Source organism: Phodopus roborovskii, unplaced genomic scaffold (genome assembly GCF_943737965.1).
Source record: "Phodopus roborovskii unplaced genomic scaffold, PHOROB, whole genome shotgun sequence".
Classification (NCBI taxonomy): Eukaryota; Metazoa; Chordata; class Mammalia; order Rodentia; family Cricetidae; genus Phodopus; species Phodopus roborovskii.
In genome coordinates, this window is record NW_026126549.1 from 18,343,653 (window position 1) to 18,367,356 (window position 23,704).

Genomic DNA, 23,704 nt, shown 5'->3' on the forward strand with positions numbered 1-23,704 from the left:
AAATAAAATATGGCATAAGTTCAGATACTAAATCATTTTTGTTGTTGTTTCATTTTGTTTTTGAGATTGTCACTCTAGGGATAGTGTTGTAATGGACAGGCCAACACTGATTTAGCCACAGACTTAAATTTTTGCCTATTGGAAAAGGAGTAAACGTGAGTTTTCACGAATGGGTTCAAGCATTACACCTTTTCTCAAAAAATAACCGCTTTTGGACCTAATTAATTCATAGATGGGCACTCACCTCTCTTTTGCTTTGAGCAGGTATTGCTTTGTTTATTTGGAGCCTCTACCTAAAACCTCATCAATAATTTTCTTAATCTACTAATGACCCCCTGAGTCAACATTCTCTCACCTCACCAGTCTCTCCAGAGGCCACTCATCATCCCTGACCCAATGCCAGGAGATGTGTTACTCTAAACAAAACTGTGGGACATCCTGCCTGAGGCTGGGCTTAACATGTGAGCTGGCCACCACATTCCCACTTGGAGAGGTGGCCTATTTGCTCAGCCTGATGCCTGACAGAGTCCAGGAAGTCACTGCAAAGTTGGCTCAAGGGCTGGGGGAGGCAGGAGGGTGACTATCCCAGCTTCAAGGACACTGGGAAGAAGATCCCTAGCCTCTGTGCCCAGCAGTTCCTTCCAGCAGACACTCTGGCCTATAGACAGAGCTTGTGTGGGAGGGAAAGGAGATCCTTGCCCTGGGCGGGGCGAGGGTGGCTGGATGAGGGTGGCTTTGGCTGCTGTGTCTGCTTAGTGACTGTGAGGTGTGGCTGAGCCCCTGCATGAGAGCCGGGCAGGAGCCAGCAGGAAACCACTGCCTTTCTCTGCCACAGCAGCTCTAATTCAGCCTCCAGATCCTGGCTGCGGAAGGGGCACATCTGTCTGAAGAGGTACATCCCAGCATAGCATAGTTCTTACAAGGAACAAGAGGTGACAAAGACCTCAGCCTGAAGCCCAAAGTCTCCTGCAACCAGCCCACTCTGTCAGCAGCACAGGGGTGGGAACTCTGGGCTCATTTCCAGCCCCTGAGTGCTGTATGCAAGCAGTTTTTCAGGTTTTGTTGTTATTGTTGTTTTGTGGGGTTTTATTTTTGGTTTGGTATTGTTTTGAGGTTTTGTTTGTTTGTTTGTTTGTTTTTCTATAAGAAGACTCAGGGCTCTGCTCCACCGCTCCCCTGTCCAGTGTCCAAAGCCTTATCAGCCAGCATTCTGTAGCCCTTCTGAGTGAAATATTGATTTCTTTTGCAGGGTACACACAGAAAGCCTGTATGCCAGCCCTGAGCTTTCAGGACAGGGGTCTCCAGAGCAAAAGAGGTGAAGCCTTTGGAAAAGAAAGACACTGAGAGAGGACCCATTGGGTCAGCTGGTGGCCGGGGAGCTCATGCTTCTGTCTTGGCTCACAGGATTTGGGACTGGACTGCTCTTCCTGCACTTAGTGCAGAAACTTCTGTTCCCGTATTTCTGGGACGATTTGTGGTTCCTGCTGAAGGTGGTGCGCTATGGCATTCAGATGGAGATATACAAACTGAGAGGGGAGGTCTTCACTGTGCTGGATAAGTTCCAGAGCCATGCCAGGAGACAACCGCAGAAAGCCTTCCTTATTTATGAGGGGGATGTCTACACCTATGAGGATGTAGACAAGAGAAGCAACAGAGTGGCCCATGCCTTCCTGGACCACTCCTCACTGAAAAGGGGGGATGTTGTGGCTTTGTTGATGAGCAATGAGCCCGACTTTATTCACGTGTGGTTCGGCCTGGCTAAGCTGGGCTGTGTGGTGGCTTTCCTCAACTCCAACATTCGCTTCAATTCCCTCCTACACTGCATCTGCACCTGTGAACCCACAGCCGTGGTGGTTGGCAGAGGTAGAGTATTGGTTGTGGTCTGCTATGCACAAAGAGAACCAACCTATTTCCCTGCCCCCCCTTTTCCCCTTTTTTAACCATCCTTCATGTCTGATACTTTGAGGTAGGTGATAAGGTGTATAAATTATACATAAGCAATGGTTCTTCCATCCCACAGCCAGTGGCTTAGATCCTCCCACTCCTCATCAGTCATTTACTTTGTTGTAGATTAGTAAATAGCAATACAATGAAAAAATATTTTCGATGAAATCTCTGCTTCCTGCCATGTTGAGAAGGGCAACTAGTAACTTCAGTCCCTGCAAGAACTCAAGGGACACAGGGTCAGGTCAGTTAATTTATCAGCCCTGACAAAAAAAGTTTCATGAATAAGAAAGCTACCAATTAGTGAAGTTATCAAGAATGAGTGCATTTGGATAGCAGAAAATTTAAAAGTGAAATTCATACATTCTTATCATTCCTGCACTTACTTTGCACTCTGCAAGCTAGGCTTGACAGAGCAAGGTTGAACTACCCATGTCAGCCAGGGCAGGCTCTTGGCAGACAAGAGTTCTCTCCCTTGTTTTACTCCTCTCCATCATTTTCTTTCTGTTAACCTTCTTCTTTCCCTGATGTGAGTTAAGATAGCTATGGTTACATATATTCACACTGAGTGATGGGGATAAATCTTTGGTTTAATGTGTAATTAACATAGTTGTGAAGAAGGGGATAGCTCAATAAATGGAAATAGGAAGCATGGCACTTATTTGGTACAACCTAAAGGAAGGATTTAGACAATTTCTTCATGTATGGGGCTAAAGGTCATGATGGTGTCCAAAACAAAGACTTTGGGTAGAAATACTTATATATTTTAGATTAATTAATACATGAGTTCTTCATATGTACAATCTGTAAGAGTATGGAACAGAATGGAATTTCTGCTTCGTTGTTGACTAAAAAGTAGATCCTTCCAGTTCTCTTTGCTCACATATTCACACATGGTGAAAATGAGCTATAAGAAGGCCCTCAACACTGTCACACTTCCCACATTTCTGTGTCCTTCTTGCTTATCTTGTGGTCCAATCAAGTCAGGAAATGTTTATTGTAAAGCACTGGCTTCAGATAGTTTAGGGCCATAGGAGTGGGGAAGCCAAACGTGTGCCTTGAGTAGGTCTGGCAATTTTCACAGTCCTGTCTAATACTTCAGTTTGTAAAGAGACCTGTTTGTGTACTGGGGTTTCAGTGACCTGTGGTGACAAGTAGAATCAATGAGTTGTGTTGAATCTTGACAGTGTGGTGAAACAGTATTCTTCAATTACTACAGCAGTGACTGTAGCAGAAAATAAGCACCATTTGCTGTGCTGTTCACACTATGACATTTTATCCCATAGCTTACATCGCTGCAAATTTAAAATCCAAATTATGCTAGAAAACATTACTTCCCTTCATAAGAGCAAACTCAGAGGGCTACAGCACCCCTGAAAAGGTCTTTGTGGCTATTATGCTGAGAAGCTTCCCAAAGCAAATTACTAAGGCGTCTTCCTAAGGGGCACAGTGCTGGGTACCTTTCAAGCTGTTACACAAACTTGGCTGTATGTGAGGAGTTGCTTAATTATGTTCAATTAGTGTTACAGTTTACTTGTTCTAGCTTTGACTTCACTCTCCAGCAACTAATTGCAGTGTTTCCTAGTTTTCCCATTTCAATGCCAACATCCCAGCATCCTCCACATCCTTTTTAGTACATAAAAGCTATGGAGACTGGGAACATTGCTAAGTCCAGTAAGGAACCATACAAACACAAATGCCTAAGTTTGATCTCCAGAAGAATACATACATACATATATATATATATGTATGTATGTATGTATGTATGTATATATATATATATATATATTTTTTTCTGTGTGTGTGGTAATCTCAAGGAAGAGTCCATCCATTTAGTCTAGCCTATTTTCTGAATTCCAGGCCAATAAGAAACTCTATCTCAAAAACAGTAAGTTGTAGTTCAATAGAGGAATACAGAAAGCTGACTCTGACCTCCACATAAGACCATACGATGTACTTTCACACATATTCATACACAAAACACACACAGATACATATATTCCTACACACACACATGCACTCACATACATACATGAAAACACATATGCATTCACACACATAAACATTTACACACATGTGCTTTTACATACACATGCACACACATGCATTCAAACATGTGGACAGACAGACAGACAGACAGACACACACACACGACTACTACTTTGGGTTATTGGAGTTTTAAGTCAATTCTATTTAGCATAGTTTATCAGAAGAAGAGTTAACTGGTAAAGTTAAGCTTAAGTTACATTAATCATTCACTTTAACATATCTCAAAACACAAATTACATGAATTTTTAAAGATGTGATAATTATATTTTAATTAATGAATAGGTTATTTGGTTAAGAACGGCCTAGATCTTAGTGAATTGTATGTTTTTATCCTGGGATACTGTATTCTTGGTATTTTAAGCTGTGTTGGTGAACACCATATTCATAATGATTGGATTTTTAAACCCCAGAATCCACAGACTCTGACCAGTTTTTCTTAATGGGGATACAGAAGTGGAAAGACAAGTGGTTTGTGCAGAGCAGGCAGGCAGACCTAGTTCGAGTATAGCTAGCCACTTTGTAGCTGCTGGAATCTCTCTGTGAGAGTCACTATATTAACCTCCAAAATATGGATAATGCCATCTACTTCACAGCACAGTTTTGAGGATTAAATTATCTGGCTTTTGTGAAGTGGCCAAGTGCCTGTTAGGTAGTAAATAGCTCAATGCTCAGTGATTGTAAAGAATTCATGCTGTGCTTATGAAGACATCCTACACCCAAAAGAATAGTACCCAGCTGGCTTGAAATGACGTTTTAGAAAAATACCTATTATAAGTTATGTCCAGGTTCTTTTTTTTTTGGTTGTGTGTGTGTGTGTTCAAATTTGTATTTGTGCTTGGGTCCGAGTGCACATATATGTGTGTGCATGTGGAGGCCACAGAACAACTTTCAAAGCAGTTCTTTTGTTGTCCTCCATTTTCCTTAGGAAATAGAGTATCTCTCATTGGCCTGGAAATCATCAAATATACTAGCCTGGTCAGCCACTAAACACCAGGTTTCTCCTTGTGTCTCTGTCTCCCAATGCTGGAATCAAAAGTGTGCAATATAATAACTTATTTGAAAATGGATACTTGGAGATAAACTCAGACTTTGTACTTCTAAGGTAAACACTTGGTTAACTATAGAGATCTCTCTGTAGTCCCAGAAGTAATATACATTTTTAAACAAGTTTTATGGGTCAGGTAAGATAATGTCCTTGGTGATAGGTACAATTTCACCTTGGCTTACTGATCTTGTAACCATATTCAGGAGGCAACAGAAGGAAAGATATCAATTAAACCACTATCTAACATTATTCTTATCATTATCAGTAACACTGATGCCAACTGTTATCATTTCTCAAGTCTGTTTCCTGTGAGGCATCCCCAGGGTCTCTGAAAGGCAGATGTAGTGATGATATGAAAAGAAATCAAGTAACTTAGGTTGAGTAACTCATTTTAGTGGCTTGCAGAACTGCCATTCAAATCCTAGCTTCTGGTGTGTGATTGTGATCTAATCATCATCCAGTCTTGTAAGGTTATACTTAAGTAGAGTGATGAAAAAGTGTGTGTTCTGGTTATATTATAAGAAAACATTCCAAGACAGCAATATCAAGATATCAGAATTTTAATACATGCTATTTAGAAAAATGTGTATGATACTATTCTATCCAACACATGAAGACTCATGTGTACTTGCAAAAGGGTCTCTTATCTATCTAGGGTCTGGATCAGGTTCCCTGGCAGTCAAAAATTAAAATGAAGAGTCAGGACAAATCTCAGGCAGAAAAAGTGACAGCCTGGAAATTCTTCACACATCTGACAGAATTTATTGGTAAAGAAAGCTTTTATTAAGAAAGAGGAAACACTGCTTCTAAAAGAAAAGAAGTGTGTTGGGTCAACCAGATGTCCACAGTGTTCCTGTTACTAGAATGTATGTGTTTTACTTTCTTGATGAACCACATTTAAATCATTATAAACAGATAACTTTTTTAAAAAAAATCACATGTTACCCTGATCTCCTCTACCTTCGATGTGATAGCATTTTGTGTATGAATTTTAAAAGGCTGCAGATTTCTCTTCAGGAGAAATAACTACTGGTGTTTGCAGTACAAATGCTAACCTGAACAGCCTGGCCCTATTTTTATGAGCAGTTGCCCTGAGACTGCAGAGAAAATGTTCAGGTTAACAACTCAACCTTTGCAACCCTGCAAATACCCTTTAGCAATAAAAGCAACTGCTTCTTAACGCTCAACAGGAAGACAGGAAAAATAAAGTCCCTTTAAGTTTTACTGTAAGTGATATGTATGGAGATACAGTAAAAAAGGGCTCCTGGGAACTTTAATATCTACCTTGTGTTCTATAATAGATACCCTTACACAGGATCTATGGCCATTTTTAGGACATTGATAATTTTTTTCATGTATTTATTAGAATGGCTGTATCATATCTTTCCCATATTAGATTCATCAGAGTCAAGAAAGTTACCTTGATACAGAAGAAAAGAATTTATTTTATTAATTTAAAAATATTGAGCCAGGAGGTAGTGACACACACCTTTAATTCCATTACTAAGGAGGAAATGGCAGGCAAATCTCTGTGAGTTCAAGGCCAGCCTTGTCTTCACAATAAGCCCAGTCCCAGAACAGCCAAGGCTACTTGGAGAAACATTGTCTTGAAAAACAATGACAGCACCCCTTACCAGCAGGAAGTAGTTTGGAAAGAACGACGCCCAAATTCACAAATATTGTCTATAAATGTTTGTTTTCATTTAAATGGACTTGGTTATAAAATAAAAGAAAAAAGAAAAAGACCTAGACAGAGAATGGAATGAAACAGAATGGCTTAGACATATCACCTCTTGCAATGAAAAAGGGAAAATTACTTAACAAGTCATGTGAAGACTGCCAATTCTGAAAATAATTATAATGAATAGGAATATAGAATGGATGTTAATTGGGGTGGGGTATAGATTTTGAAGTTCATTGCACCTGAATTAAAAACAAGCTCATTAGCTTGGACAAGCTATTACCTTTTAGATTTTCTTTTGTTTTCAGATACCTTCTGCTTTGTTCCCAAGAAAGGAAATAGTGGACAATTCTTAAATGTTCTATGATTTGTTATAAACAGTTTTCATAAAAATATAAATACATAGCATAATAGATAATATATAATGATGAGCATAAATTCACAGAAATAGCACAAACTTCCTAAGTGTTCCATGATTTGTAATAAACAGTGTTAGTAAAATTAGTTGGAGCACTGTTTATTCAAGGCTGGGTTTCTGTGCCTATTAGGAAGCACTGGTATCATTATGCCTGAATAGTTCTTTAGCACACTGCTTGCTTAGGCATCACTTTCTTAAAAACCAGAGCCTAACTACTGAGCCGTTCTACACAGGAGAGTGTTGGTTACAATTTCATCCCAACTTCTTTGTGAACATTTTCTTGCACTATAGAGAAATCAGATCATGCATTTGGAGTTGGCTTTCATATTGAGTTTATAATGTTTTTGGTGCTGGAAATCAAACCAAGGAGCCCAGAAATATCAGACAAGCATGCTATCATGAACCTACACCCTGAGTCATCTAAAAATTTAAAGGTAAACTGTTTACCAGTCTATTGAGAGCTGTAATCACTTGATTCCATTTCCCCACATTTGACATTATAGACATTAATATCTCTTTATGTCCATGTATGTCCACATTTTGTAGTCTCAAAATGTGATTAAGAGGCGCAATGATGATGTAAGGACAAGAAATGGTTTTGTACTAAGGGTGCTGAGTGCTTGCACACAGGGTTATCACTTACTGGTTTTTTAAACTTGGGATTCCACCTAATGCTATGCCTTAAATGTGGGGGAATTTTTTTTACATGTTTCTTGAAAGAACCGATTTTAGAAAAAAAACAACAAACAAAAGAAACAAATCCAAATGCATTGAGTCATCTTCTGCAATGGACACCATTAAATATCATAGGAAATCCATCTGACTCATGTACTCACACATTTTACTACCCAACTGCATCTATTGTAGTCTCCCAAGCACAGATCCCAGCTGCTTTAACCAGAAATCTAGCCAGAATGGTGTGGTGTGTGTGGCAGGTGTGGTAAGCAGCAGACTGGCTAGGGCATTTGGCACTCTTGAAGTGTCTGCTGCTCTGCAGCGATCAATGGTTTGTACATTTCTTTGAGGAGAAAATCTTAATGAGTTGAGTTTCATTAATGTGTTTAAAGAGTATTATTTAACAGCCTTAGCTGTTTCTCCAGAGGACCAGGGTTTGATTTTCAGCACACACATGGGGCTCACAGCCTTGTCGACAACTCTAATTCCAGTGGATCTGAAAAGACTTAATTTGGTCTCCACAGACACCAAAGGTGTACATGGTGTGAAGACACATACATGCAGGCAAAATGCCATCACAAATAATTATAATATATATATATATATATGTGTGTGTGTGTGTGTGTGTGTGTATAATTAAACAGTATTATTTTAAGCCACATCCATATTCTGATTTTTCTTTTAAAATGAAGGAAGCCTTTTTCATGTTGTTGAAACTGATAATGATAAGTAACTAGTGTTTCCTTATCCTTTTTTATAACAAGTATTTTCTCTTTTACTTCAGGCTAGGGGTTGGTGAAACCCACGTGCATATGAGCACCTTCAGAGAATAGAAAGAGGATGTCAGACCTTTTGGAGCTGGACATGCCATGTGGGTACTGGGAACTGAATTCTGGTCCTCTAGAACAGGAAATGCTCTTACCATTGAGTCATCCTCCAGTCCCTGTATTCTCACGCTGATGTTTCAAACGTTCATTACAATACCCACTGTCATTTTCAAACATTATTGAAAGGATTATATTTGAAAATTCTACCTCAGCTGAATTTGAAGGATACGAAATTATGTTTCCTTTGACTTTTGCCCATTTCCTTCATTCTCGTAAACATTGCCACCCTTTGTAAATCCTCACTATTCCCTAGACTTTGCAATTTCAACAAGGATTCAGGCCACAGTCATATTGCAACATTGTACTTCTATCCCAATTCATTAAGAAGTTATGGAAACTTAGCCGTTGGTTTATAATTCCAGATGGCCAATTTGAAATCATGATAACTACAATAAGTAGTTGACAGTATTGTTAAGTTAAAAAAATCCAGAAAGAATCATTTAAACAAAATCTAGAACTGTTGTTTTGAAAAACTAGATCCTTTGTGCTGTCTTTCTATTTATGTCTTGTCTTTCCTTTCAGTCATCCTTGTGGGTTTTCATTCCTTGCCAAAGCAGCCTGAACACAGCAGGATACTACATAACTGCATACACTCACCAGAACTGAGAGTCAGGACACTGCATAACTGCATACACTCACCAGAACTGAGAATCAGGATACTGCATAACTGCATAGCATATACACTCACCAGAACCGAGAGTCAGGATACTGCATAACTGCACACACTCACCAGAACTGAGAATCAGGATACTGCATAACTGCATAGCATATACACTCACCAGAACCGAGTCAGAATACTGCATAACTGCACACATTCACCAGAACTGTAAATTTTGCTTAATTTGTATTTGTGGTAGAAATAAAGATTAATAAGACATTTTAAGACCTAACCCCATGCTCCCTGGCAATGTAATGCCTCATTTATGTTTTTGTTTTGAGTTTCTTACAGGTTCTATTTATGAGTTTTGATTCATTTAATTATATTAATTAATTTTATTGAAGAAAGAATTTCTCAAACAATACATTTTGATCATGTTTTCTCCCTTCCCTCAGATCCTCCTGATTTGCCTACCCACCCACCTTTATGTTCTCTCTCAAACAACACACACACACACACACACACACACACACACACAGGTTTCACACACAAAATAGAAAATTAAAAAACAAACAAACAAAAACAAGCAAAAGCTAAAAAAAAAAAAAAAAAAGCAAATGAAATTAAAAAGATTCCTGGTCATAGCGCCTGCCCTGAAGTGTTGTTGACACACCCAGTGAGACTCCATTGGAGAAAACTGACCTTCCCTTTTCCAGCAGAGAGCAACTGGTTTGGCATGGAACCCTGTGTCTCTCCCAGTCTCAGTGCTGGGACCCCTTGTGACTGAACCTGCATAGGTCCTGTGCATGCATGCTATCACTGTATCTGTAAGTCCAATATGTACATCAGTCGTATTGTGCCAGGAAGACACTTTTTGCTTGGAGTCAACCATCACCTCTGGCTTTTATAGTCTTTCCACCTCCTCCACTTTGTGCCACTATTCCACCAGTATCCTTGCAGCTAGGTCACTGTTGTTGGTCACAGGGTTTGTAGCTGGGTGACACTGGTGTACCATGGATGCTAGTCATTAAGACTGAAGCTTCTAGGTAGGCACCTGTTTGACAGCTACCGTGTTTGAGGACATACATAAGTGTTCAGCAATAGGGCCTTTGGAGATCAAAGAATAACAATGGCAATAGCTTGTGATATTTGGGGATTCCTATGGTGTCCCTTTGGCCACTGACTCAACAAGACATAACCAATTTCTGCCTCTGGAGTTTTCATCTGATAGCTTAAGATATCTAATTAGGGTATTGGTTCCCCTATTATTTGGTAACTCCACTTAGATTTGTTTCGTGTATGTATGTATTTTAGGAATCTTCTATAGTGATAGATTTCCATATCATTTTTTTCAAATGGCCTTTAGTGTTAGTTGTCCCTCCCCATATTCCTTTGTTTGCCCTGCACTCCCATCCTCCTCTCTATTCAATCCTCCTATTCTAGATTCCCTTTGTCTCTCCATAGCACTAATTTTATTTTATATTCCTTGAGAGATCTTTTCCTCCACTCCAGTCCCATAGCATGTACCTAACCTCTGTGGTTATTTAGATTAAAGCATACATGTTGAAAACTAACATATACATAAAAGAGGAAACAGATCTTTCCCTCTTCTGGTGTCTTTTTCAGGTCCTTCAATGCCTTAAATTTTTTCTTATTCAAGTCTCTTATTTGCTTGATTAAAGGATGTTACTTTGTATTTATTTATTTTTTTTGCCTGAGGCTATTGTAAAGGTATTTGTGGGGGATATGTGTACTTGAGTACAGGTGCCCAAAGATACCAGAAGAGGGCATCTGACCACAGGAACCGGATTATAGGCCATTGTGAGCTGCCTGGTATTGGTGCTGGACACTGAACTCAAGTCCACTGCAGGAACAACACACATTCTTACCTCTGAGCTCCAACTCTCCAGTCCAAGTCACTGGTTTCTTATGAGGCATATGTAGTTTTAGAATTACTTAATTTCATTTTGATTGCTCATTAGGCATCATTTTGAGAACTTGGCTTATTATCTTCCTAGAGCTGACGTGATAAAATACCCTACACTGGGTGCTTAAAGTAAGGGAAGTATATTTTGCCTAGTTCTGGAGGCTAACAGTCTAAAGCGAAGGAGTTGCAAGATCATATTCACAGAAATGTGTAATAAAGACTCTTGGGAGCCTGTCCTGGAACTCACTCTGAAGACCAGGCTGACCTCGAACTCACAGAGATTCACCTGTCTCTGCCTCCCAAGTGCTGGGATTAAAGGCAAGCCAACACTGCCCAGGAAGAAAGAATTTTTCTTTGCCTTTACTCAGTCTCTGGGGGTTGTCAGTAATCCTTGTTCCTGTTTACATAAATTACAAATTGCCAGTGGGTGTCATCAAAGATGCTAGTGTAGATCTCTAGTTAAAATACACTATCCAGCAATCAGAAGTCCCTCACACCTTGGAAAGAATAGCATATCATAGAAACATGGTGGAAAAAAACTAACAATTATCATAAATGTAAAAATTTTACTTTACTTTCAGAGAGCCATGTTAAACTAAGGCAGAATTATAGCAAAAAGAATGTGACAAACATAGTTCTTTCTATATTTTGGAGAAAGGGTTTTTAGGACGGGTAGATTTTTGTTTCTTTTGTGTACTGTAGGTGTACTATGTACTGAGTGCCTTAATATCTAACGCTTCCTCACAAGAGGCTCACCATCTTCTCATTACCCTTCGTCCCCATCAAGGACCTTCTTTAGAGAATGGTGTCTTATACCATGTTAGTGGCCAGGGGAGAGTTTCAAATAACTTAGTCCCACCTCTACTCAGCATTGCCTTTAGTTTCTTAAAATTAGTATCCTGGTTGCTTTTCCATTCCGTAATACTCGGACCCTTGAACTAACTGCACTCCAAAGATTTTCAGTGTGGAAACTCAGCTCTCAATAGCAATTGCCCCTTTTGTCTGTGTGACTTCCCTTCTGTCCTTGGCCTTGAGATCCCAGACTGCAGCTGGAGCCTCTGCCTATCACACTCAGCTGCCCATGTTACATTGTCTCACATAGAGGACCTTCTTCTGTTCTGAAAAGCATTCTTTCTGCCCCCTCTGCTCCGGGGGTTTGCAACTTTATTTATCATGGTGCTGAGAGAACAGGCCTCCCTCTGAATTCATTAACCTTTGGCTTCAAAATGGCCTTGAAACCACAGAGATGTTATGACTCCAAAGCAGCCAAGGGGTTTCCCTCAGACTTGTTTCATCAAGGTTGAGCATTTTAGCACTCAGATTCTCCTGGAATAATTAACTTCCAAGCTGTAGAAGAAGATGTCTACTGCAGTATTCTAAATTTAAATTTGAAGAGAATCTAGGAAGTAGTTTTATTTAAAAATTGGGAAAATATAATAATTTTAGTAATATTATCTATTAGACTATTTAAGACACTTGTAAAGAGAAGGCAGGAAGGAAGAGAAGCTTAATCTGATCTTAGATGAGACCAAGGTCATTTTTATCCATGGCAAGGAGGCAAGTGTGTGGATGGCCAAAATGTCTACAGAAGAAGAAATTTGAGATTTGAGTTTTTTGCTTATTTGTAATTGCTTGATTTTCAGATCTGCTTGGAAGTATAGAAGAAATCCTTCCCAGCCTCCCCAAGCACATTAGTGTTTGGGGAATGAAGGATTCTGTCCCACAGGGTATAGTTTCCCTCAAAGAAAAGTTGAGCCTCGCCTCTGATGAGCCAGTGCCAACAAGTCATCATGTCACCTCAAGCCTCAAGTCTACTTGCCTCTATATTTTTACCTCTGGAACAACAGGTATGTTCTCTCTCTCTCTCTCTCTCTCTCTCTCTCTCTCTCTCTCTCTCTCTCTCTCTCTGTGTGTGTGTGTGTGTGTGTGTGTTTGTGTGTGTACCTCTGCATGCATATGTGCATATGTGGAGGCCAGAATAGGTTGTCAGGTGACCTCCATTGCTCTCTACTATGTAGCTTCAGAAAGGGCTCTCATTAGATTGTTGTTGTTGTTTTCTAGGTTGACTGGATAGCCAGCTCTTTGGTCCACCTGGTGTGTGTGTGTGTGTGTGTGTGTGTGTGTGTGTGTGTGTGTGTCCAATGCTGGTATTACAGGTACTACACAGACATGCACATACAAATAATTAAAAATAATAAAATCTTAGGTCTGATGTGTTTGGTCTCAAACTCAGGACTAATGGCTGAGGAGTCTATTCAACATATCAGAATGGACCTGGCCACCAGATTCACTCAGTATCTCAGTACCTGTTACAGAGTCATCCTGACTGACACCCTACCCTTCCCTGGCCATTTTGGCCAGGTCTCTTGGTCCTTGGATCCTCTTTTGCCTCCCTCTCTCTTCCCTTCCTCCCTTCCTTTCCTCACCCCCCCCCCCCACTCCTCTCATAGCCTTAGCCAGTCTGGACTCTTCTAGATGCTTCTCTCCCTCGTATCTACAATAAACCTACTCCACTAAATCCTGCAGTGTTATTTTCATTCATGATCCCAGCACTTGGGAGGCAGAGGCAAGCAGTACTCTATTATGAGTTCAAGGATAGCCCAGTCTACAGAATGAGTTCCAGGCCAAACAGAGAAACATAGCGAGACCCTGTCTGAAAAGCAACACTATATTTTCCAGTCATTTGTAACAAATTAACATCTGAGAAAGCAAGCCTGAAAGAAGACCTAAGGATCTCATGTCCAGGAACTTTCAAATGCAGGCTGGAAAGTTAATTGCTTTGACTTTAAAAGGTGAATTGTTTCAAGTTTGGTAAATCCTCATGCTCATTAGCCTTAACCTCAGGAGATTTCCTTAGGGTTGGAGAGTCAAAGGACTGATGACATCAGCTCAGCCAATTTCTTTGACAAGATTTTTGCTATGTTTCTGGTCCTCAGATTCACTTACCTAATAATGAAGAGAATAGTTTAGGTAGTTGCTAGATAACCTTCAGTTTCAATTCTGGACAAAAGGCTGAGGTGCCTATTTAACATATCAAGTGAACCTGGCTGCCAGGTTCACCCAGCATCCCTCAATCTCTACCTGCTATACAGCATGGCTGAAGTACCCTGCCCTCTACCTCTCCAGCCCAGTTCTGCCCTTCCCACCAAGGCTCTTCCCTACATAATGCGACCATTTTGATTACCGGCCCTTTTGTACACTTGCCTTCTAGCTTCTGCAGCTTGTTTGCCTCTCTCCTTTCTCCTTCCCCCCCTTCCTCCCCACATGACCCTGCTCAGCCTCATCATGTTGTCCACTCTGATCTCTCTCAGATGTTCTGGTGTCTGACTATGCTCTCCCTTTTATAAATATAAATAAAATTTCTCCTCCATCATACCTAGGAGTCATGTTCCTTTCCTTTTTTGTTCTCTTTTTCATTTGCCTTCTGTGTTTATAAACCTTGGTAATGGACTCTAGTACAGTTCTTCCTAGTCTTGAGTTTTCGTGCAGGTGGTAGCTTTCCTAACTCCCAGAATAATTGAGTCTTGTGATTCACTGGAAGAGTCAAAGGTTTTGTGAATCCAGAGGAAGAAACAAAATGGGCTCAAGTAGCTTAGCTCCCTTTACTGGGAAGAAGGGTTAAATGGTGATAACCAAAACACAATAATGAACTGTTTGAGACTTCACAAGAATTCTCTGACTTTTAGGAAGCATGGAGAGCTGTGAATGACAGGCCAAAGAGATTCTGTGATCAGTTTAATGTTGGGATTTTGTTTCCCTGTTTCAATATTGCTATAAGCTATATGTGTGCCCTATTGGAAGCATAACTACTAGTGCACAATAATTAAAAAAAAACTTACCAGTCAATCATTTTGTGCATCTTATCTCTCGTAGTCCTTTAGAAAGCAGACTATATTTTAAATATGCTTTAAAATAGGATTAGAATAAATAAACTCAAAAAATGCCCTCACATACAAGTTTCTCAGCATAAATTTATTTGGACATTGGTTTGTGAAAAAGAATAACTTTTGGAAGTGGATTTCTTTATATCCCAGCAGAAGAAGATGCTTAGCCAGTTTGTCATCTTTGTGGATGTGTTCGGATAACAAGTTGGTCATGACTTAAAGACAGTCTCTACATGTCCACTCCCATGAGAACAAACTGGAGTAGATTGTAGCAGACATTTATTTATTTCATCTTCAAGGTCAAAGCTGAGGTATTTGGTGCAGTTGCACAACTGGCTGAGAGAGAAAGCACCACTCATTTTGCAGTTATTATAGTACAATTATATGGCACAGAATTGGGAAAAAAGTTGTAGATATGTGAGAGAAAAGCTGCTTCAAAGGCAGCAAATATGAGCCACCCCCCCCCTTTTTTCTAACAACAACAAAATGCTTCTCTAGGTCTAGAAAGAACAGGTAACCTAGCAGACACTTAGACCCAGGCACAAACATCACCTACTACTGGTTCTCTGTTCATCTGCATCCCACCCTCCACCCTTTGAGATGCAGCCACTTTCTCTTCCTACCATACTTAGATCTTCCAAATGCTGTCTGATTGGTGTTCTAACTTTGGACCCATACTATTGTTTGTTTTCTTTCAGGTTAAACTCCTCTAAATCTGGAAGTAATTATTCTTTTGGTTTGTTTGCTTGATAGCAGAATTTTCTATCCACCTAGAACTGTTTTATATAAAAGGTTGTAGTTTCCAACTTCAGTTTGTTTTCTTTCGTAACTTAAGTTTTGAAGGCCCTCTCTTACTATCCTTGGGAAGCTAAGATGGTTAGCTTCAGGGAACTGTTGGTTGGAGGGAGGATTGCTTATGTGTGGTAGGTGAGACATGAAGAAGGATGAAAACAAAAGAGAGCAAAGAAAAGAAATGGACTACACACAAGTCTAGAAAGCTTAAGGATGCCTGTAGAAGGTCAAGAGGCAATGTGGGACTTTACCTCAAGTGCTGTGTGGGAGAAAAGCCAGTGGATGGAGGCTTATTGAATTCAGCCCAGAGGCACTGTCCCTTAGATTACTGTATAGGGATCATGAATGGACTAGATTAAAGAGAATACTCATGAAGAAAGAATTATACACGGCTCTGGTGTTGAGCACTGGGTTTGTCATGGTCAAAATCTATGGGTTGTGAGGGTATGGGTCAGTGACATGGGGGACATGTTACTGTAGCACAGTCTTGTGTGGTGATAGAAAGTTCTCATAGCTGAAAGGGATAACTTGGTTTCCAACAACATGGATCCTGACATAACAATGATGTTGAGCTAATTTGTGATGCTAGCTCTTCCTCAGTGAGGAAATGTAGCAGTAGATATGTCAATGTTTGAATACCCATGTCCAGTTACTATTGTCTTATGTTTGTTCTTCACCATCATCCTGGGAATTCCTTCAACATTTTCTGTTCTTGGTCCTTCTCACTAGAGCCTCAGCTATGTCACTCTTTGGTGTCTCTCTCTCTGCCCTGTTCTCTGCAGTGTCTTGATAAGGGACACATGGATGGGAACACTTCTACAAATCCTTACATATCCCAAACAACTTTCTTTTCTGTCGAATTGTACATTGGATCTTTTTATTCAGGATTTTGACTTTGGATTTTCCGTGTACATGCTAAGAAGTCTTTATTTTTGTGCTTCTTGTCCTTGAATCTTCAGGAGCTCACAGCATTCTGGTGACTAACATCGGCACTGGTCTTGTTTAGTCATTTTCTGGGAAGCTAAGGCTATTTTCAGTCTAGACATTAATGTCTTATAGTCCTATGTGCATTTGAAATTCAAAAATAATACACCTTTATTTCCTCTTTGATATTTTTTGTTGTTGTTGTTGTTCTCTGATCTTTGGAGCCTTTCTAGTTTTAAAAATTGAGTCTTTTAAACTAAGTCATCAATTCCCTGTTTTGTTTTGTTTTTCTATTTCCCTTCTCTTAGTTTTTGATTTACTTTTTGAGATATTTCATAATCATGTATTTTATTATTTTTATTCTGTTTAGAAATGTATTATTGTACATTTCCACACTGTCCTTCTCTTGAAATCGGCTCTCTTTGGGCATGTGCTAGCCTTTCCTACCCTTGTCTTGATAATTTATTGTCTCATACCTTTCAAATATCTTTATCTTGTCTGTTTTTCTTGTCCTTTTTATGTTATAGTTTTATTACTTTCTTTTATGCTAGTGAATTTTCTTTTGGGGCTTCTATTGACTGGCAGGTCATACTTAAAAGTTTAGGTAATAAACCCCAAAGCAAATCACCTCACGAGTAGAAGTTCAGCATGCCTGGGTTGGATTTATTTACAGATGATTTTGTCACCTAGGCTTTGCTCTCTGTCGCTCTGTCTCTCTGTCTCTCTGACTCTCTCTCTCTCTCTCTCTCTCTCTCTCTCTCTCTCTCTCTCTGTGTGTGTGTGTGTGTGTGTGTGTGTGTGTGTGTGTGAAGCTTGTCTCCATTATGACCTTGTATGTATGTGAAGCAGGGTACCACTGATTTCTTATCTTTATCGTGTGTGTGTGTGTGTGTGTGTGTGTGTGTGTGTGTGTGTGTGAAGCTTGTCTCCATTATGACCTTGTATGTATGTGAAGCAGGGTACCACTGATTTCTTATCTTTATCGTGTGTGTGTGTGTGTGTGTGTGTGTGTGTGTGTGTGTAGCAAAATACACTTGATTGCTTGTCTTTTTCTGTGAACTATTCAGATGTCTCAGAAAAGAATTTTCAAAAAGAAAAACAGCAAATTTTAAAGGGGGAGTGGGAAGCTAGGAATGTTTGTACACTTCCTCTTATCTCCCTGTTTTAGCCTGTATTTTTTTAAAGAAAAAAAACCCTCAGCTATCTACAGGGTAGACGGGACAGCTCATGAGCTCATGGCTAGAATTGTTTGGCAAGCAGAACTTCCCACACAGCAGCCTATTTATGGTCACACCTTTATCTTCTACTCCCTATTTATGAGCCTTTCTGGGGTTCTTTAGAGACAAACCAGCTTTCCTTTGGCTTCCCCCTAAGTCTGGTTTTATTAGATGCATGCCATGACTCACTGCACTCTCATCTCTTTAATGAAACTTTGTAGCTGCTATCTTCGGTCTGTCTCTTTTGTGTGAAGGATCTGCTAATATGTTCAATCTAGTCTGTAGATACTAGATAGACTTGAAGAGACTGAATCAGGAATCTATAACAAGGCCACCTCGACCTGAATAGGGCAGCAATATATTCAAATATTGCTGTAAGTCCCAGGAAGAAACCAAGCCCCAGCTTGTTTCCTGTGTCTGTTGTTATCATATAGAGTTACCCATTTATATACATCTTTATGGATCCCTCCTCATTTTGTCTAATATCAGAGCCAAGCTTCACAGTTAGTTCCCACACTGTCCTTCTCTTGAAATTGGCTCTCTTTGGGCATGTGCTAGCCTTTCCTACCCTTGTCCTAGCTCTACAGTCACCAGACAGATTCTAACTCCTCACTTCTTCCTGGGCCCTATCTCAAGTGAACCTTTCAACACGGACTACATTTGTAGAGTTCCAGTGTCAGGATTCAGAAAAGTTTAAAGGTGTCAAAAACTGTAGAGCCCACCCAAGGTAATGCCTCTCATGAAAAAGTTCACCAAGAAAGATGCAAATAAGGGCTTTATGACTACATTAGTTTGAGAAATATCACTGATGTCTGTTTCAAAATTTCTATGCTCCTTGAATCTTAAGCTCATCAATGTGTTAGCTTTTTGCTTGAGCATAATGTGTTAACAAGATCTAATCAGGTTTGATTTATACTCCTGCTTATTTTCTTTATTCAAAGCCAAACCTTATCAACTTTTGATCTTTTTTTTTCTTGATAAGTTCCTATCTCTTGTCTTCTTTATCAAAAAATTTACTAAGCATCTTCCTTTTTTTTCAGGTAAGTTCATGAGTTTATTATATACCGAAAAATAACTAAACTAGTAAGGGTAACAGGCTCAAAAAATTTGCTAAAGTGCCTTGAAAGGTGACAGGAGCATTGGATGTAGTGTATCAGGTTCTGAACCAGCCTCTCCAGGACAAGCATTTAATTGAAGAGCTGGTTCTCTGTGTCTTGCAGGGACACTCCATAGAATGAATAATGTGGTGACTGAGGCACAGAGCTTCTCTGTAGCAGAAAAAGCAACAATATTTGCTCCTCTGCATGAGGAACAGAAAGCTATTTTTATAATCATGACTAAAGCTAGTCTCACTTCATATATTTACATGTAGTTTTTGGGGAAAGACTTCGAGAAATTCTCATTATAGGGTGTAAATGTCTAAGCCATTAGGAAGAGTTAGAAAGGATTCTTTTTAAGAAAGTATATGACTTTAATATAGTGGTAAATATTATCCCAACTTCATATATGAGGTCAAGTCTGATTCTATTAATGAAATAAGACACAAAGTCTGTGAGGACTGATATAGAAGAAGGTCCAATGGAGACTTCCTGGAGGGCATTTGAAGTCTCTGTGGACTGTGACCCTTCCTTGGATGCCTCCTGTGGTCCCTCAGGCTTTGCTTCTCTTCCTGTATCCATGAAAAACCCCTGCTTGGGCCTCATCCCCTTAGCATTTTATGACAACCAGTTTATTAATGAAATAGATTTGTTAGTGTTTGTGGCTCTGGGGATGGAATTCAGGTCTCCATGCTCTCTAATTCTGACTGGACAAGCCCTTTACCCCTGAACCCCATTTCAAGACACAATGAGATAAGTTCAAAATGGAGGCCTGTATAGGAAATCACTTGAAAAACTAAGACCATTTACACTCAAGAAGAATAGGATACAATCTAAATGAATTAATTGAAGTGATGATATCAATCACTAGGAAGACAAGTTATATTCCATGATGGAGACATATATAGCTGGAAAGGCATAAAAGTGCTGGCATTCAACCATGATCATACAATGTCATATGGGTTAACCTATCAGGTCATGGATGAATTTCTTACACTGACATTATAATCTTCTATAACAATAGCAAATCCCAAAACAATAAGGCAAATATCTGCCAGTAGATGCCAGTACCAAGGCACTATGCAAAATGTAAATATTTCATATATTACTTACAACTGTATGTTTTCATAAGAAACTATGTGTAAAAGAATGATAGACAGAGAAGGAAACTGTTTGACTCATGAAATGCATGGAATCATTCCAACATATTTCATGAACCTTGCATTTTTAAAGGATCATATGACAAGACATGTTTAAACATGACGTGAATGGTCCACAGTGAGAGTCCTACTTGATGGAATTGCTCTCTGGAAAAGCCCTACTTTGTAATGTAAATGTAATTTAGGTTTCTGTTATGACTCCTCTCATTTTGGGGGGGTGTATATTTGCAGATGTTAGCATTTGTCGCATTAGTTTCTGGCAGACACTGTACTTTGATTGTGTAATTTTGACTTCTTTTGAATAGATTAAAGAATGTAGAACTTCATCACACCAACAATTCCCATTGCACATTTCCTGCCATGCATGTAGAATAATGTGATATATTTTTGTCTCAATTCTTTGTGTTGTTGGTGTCAGAATAATCTTTCTTTCATAGATCTATATGTTATGGGATATATACATGTTCTGCCATTGAAAGGGTTTCGTGAACTTCTGTAGCTACAGAGCAAAGACAAGTATAAATCAATTTATTCAGTGAATATGGCAGTGGCATTAGATAACCCAGTTATAGCAAAGTGGGAATTTTTTTTCAATAAGTTTCAGATATTACTTGAAAGCATTCTTAGCTATAGGTTGGTGGAGGCTAGAATCCTGCTAATCTTAGTAACACATTCAAAAAATTTTACCCAATGGTCATGAGAAAATTAGCTCTCACACAAAGGTTAAACATAAGTAGCCATTTTCTAAAGATTATAAGCTATCCAAAGATAATTTTGGTTCTTCACCTATATTCCACCCCCCATAATTATGATACTGTACTTTGCTGCCATCAATTTGTATGACCTTTAACATGGATGGGGGTCCCTCAGAGAACTCAATAATCCCTCAGAGAATATGTGTGGGTTAATTTTTTGTTTGTGTTTTTCTTCTCTTCCAGGTCTACCCAAAGCAGCTGTGATTAGTCAGTTACAGGTGTTGAAGGGATCTTTTGGGCTGTGGGCTTTTGGTTGCACAGCTGACGACATTATTTATATAACCCTCCCTCTGTACCATAGTTCAGGGGCTCTCCTCGGAATTGGTGGGTGTGTAGAGTTGGGTAAGTTTCTTTTCTTTTTGATACATCATCAGAATGCTTAAACAGTACTTATATTCATTAGAACTTAAAAGTATTCATAGAATTCTGAGGAACTACATGGATTTTGCACAATTACAATGTAATATTTGTGGCAAGGGCACATTTTCATGTCATAGCACATTCATGAACTGCAAAAGCCAAAGTCCTGGGCATTTGCAGACTCCTTTTTTCCTTGCAGTTGCTCATTCTCTAAGAGACTAGCCCAGCTATCCCCAGGCAGTCAGTCACAGGGAGTAAATATGTCAGCTACATAATTGTTTCGAGCTAACTCCCCAAAAGAACAAAGGTGGTTTCAGCAGCATTCTGCTGTGCAAAACAAATCACAGCTCAGACAAAGCATCAAGATAGGAACAGTGGGAAAATGGACTCCACCTCTTCCAGGCAAGGAGAACAAATTGATGCTACACATACAAGTGAGGGGAAGGAATTGGTAAGGCCAGTTTCTCTTCTCCCCACAGCCTGTCCCAAACACCTCAGAACTTTTGTAATAGAGCTGATGGTTCAGGAGATTTCGTTTGTAGATATTCAAGATGATGTTTAATAAACTAGTTCAGAAATAATAGAGCTCATTCACTACTTCTTGTGTATGCCTGATATATGATTGTAGCTTATTTAGAGTGTGTTCATCATTCAGAGATAATAAGTGTCAGTCATTAAAAGTGTCTGTAAGATACTGTACAGAGACATCCATTCCTGTTATTGGATTATTAGGAATGAGTGTAGGATCATAGTCACTTCTCCACAGACACAGCAAGATGATCATTTGTACATAAACATAGAGATTGCCTTGTGGGAACTAAGGAAACGGGGTGACAGGCCAGAGCACCTGATTTTAGTATAGCAAAATGAAAGGGCATGCGGAACAAACCACAAGGGAAGGAGCTGTCACCATGTTGTCCTTTAAGTAACTTTAAGCAGCTTATTAGAGAGAGGGAGGAGAGAGAGAGGAGAGAGAAAGAGAAGAGAGAGAGAGAGAGCCTCTGTGGAAGAGAGGTATTAGACCTTGATCTGTTCTTGAAGCCTAGTACCAAACCCTCCATGACAGAATCAACTGCCAGCCAGAGCTCCAGGGATCCCACCCACACACCAATACTCTTATGGACTGAGCTGTAGAGATGCCTTAGGCTGCTTTGAGCTATAGAGATGCCTTAGGCTGCTTTACTAACTGCCCCAGCACCTCTTCTTGAACAGCTAGGAGCAGAGGTGGAATCAAGATTCCATCCACTGTGAGGGTATTTGTGTTAGAACTCAGAGCCAGTAAAACATAGGGTAGTCACATGACCAAGTGATTCTACTCATGGATCTCTGCCCAAGGGAACTAAAACATGCAGCCACACTCAGTCATGAGTGTGCCTTAACCATTATTGTTTATTGTCAAAAAAGGACTAACCCAAGTACATATTATCAATGACTTATAAATAAAATAGTGCATATCCATGAATATACTAAAACATAAAGAGGATGAAATATTGACACATGTTACAAAATAACAAACCCAAATCACATTTTATAGTAAATGAAAGGACCAGACATTATATGACATATTAGTCTACAACCAACCTATTAAGAGGTAGATGTACATAAATGGCTGCTAAGGGTAAGGGGAGTTAGAAATTGAAATGATTGTTAAGGTGATAAAGTTCCTTTGGGGTAATAAAAACAAAGACCTAGAAGTAGATGATGACTTGTATCTATAAGGAAAACCACTGGTTTGTATGCATATAAATTAAATTGTGAATTATTTGGTACATGAATTATATCCCAGTTAAATATATGACACCATGTTATTAAAGCTAGGTACTATATCTATTAGTGAACTTTGTTGGTGAAATTTTAATATACCTTCTTAAATCTCAACTTTGGCATATGACAAATCTGCTTTAAAGTCTTCAGAACAAACTGCATGTTATTGTGCAAGGATAAAATGAGTCAATATCATTCATCTCTGAGAAGGATGGATGTCTTTCCCAGTGCTTGTGGTAGTGTACATACAATTCCAACACTTGTGGTAGTATCCATGTACTTCTAACACTGTGGTAGTATACATAAACTTCAAATGCTTGTGGTAGTATACATGTAATTCCAATGCTAGTGATAGTGTGCATGTAATTCTTTCTGATTTTGAAAGTACTTCCTTTCTGCAAACTGCAAAAAGCACATTTGCAGTAGAAAAACCATAGTTACCACATGACTACACTAAACGGTTATTGTTCTATAAAGGTAATAGTTCCAAATGAACTCAATGCCAATGACTGAGGATGAGTTGTGAA

At 39.3% G+C, this 23,704-nt stretch overlaps 1 protein-coding gene across 1 annotated transcript in view; it reads left to right on the plus strand.

The window, feature by feature from the left end:
• The first annotated feature begins 1,269 nt into the window (after window positions 1-1,269).
• Window positions 1,270-23,704, plus strand: part of Slc27a6 (solute carrier family 27 member 6) — a 42,476-nt gene continuing 20,041 nt past the window's right edge. Inside the window, exons 1-3 of the mRNA XM_051200995.1 lie at window positions 1,270-1,863; window positions 12,868-13,071; window positions 21,237-21,395. Of these exons, the coding sequence (XP_051056952.1) occupies window positions 1,383-1,863; window positions 12,868-13,071; window positions 21,237-21,395 (844 nt within the window). The 5' untranslated portion in view covers window positions 1,270-1,382. The remainder of the gene's footprint in view (window positions 1,864-12,867; window positions 13,072-21,236; window positions 21,396-23,704) is intronic.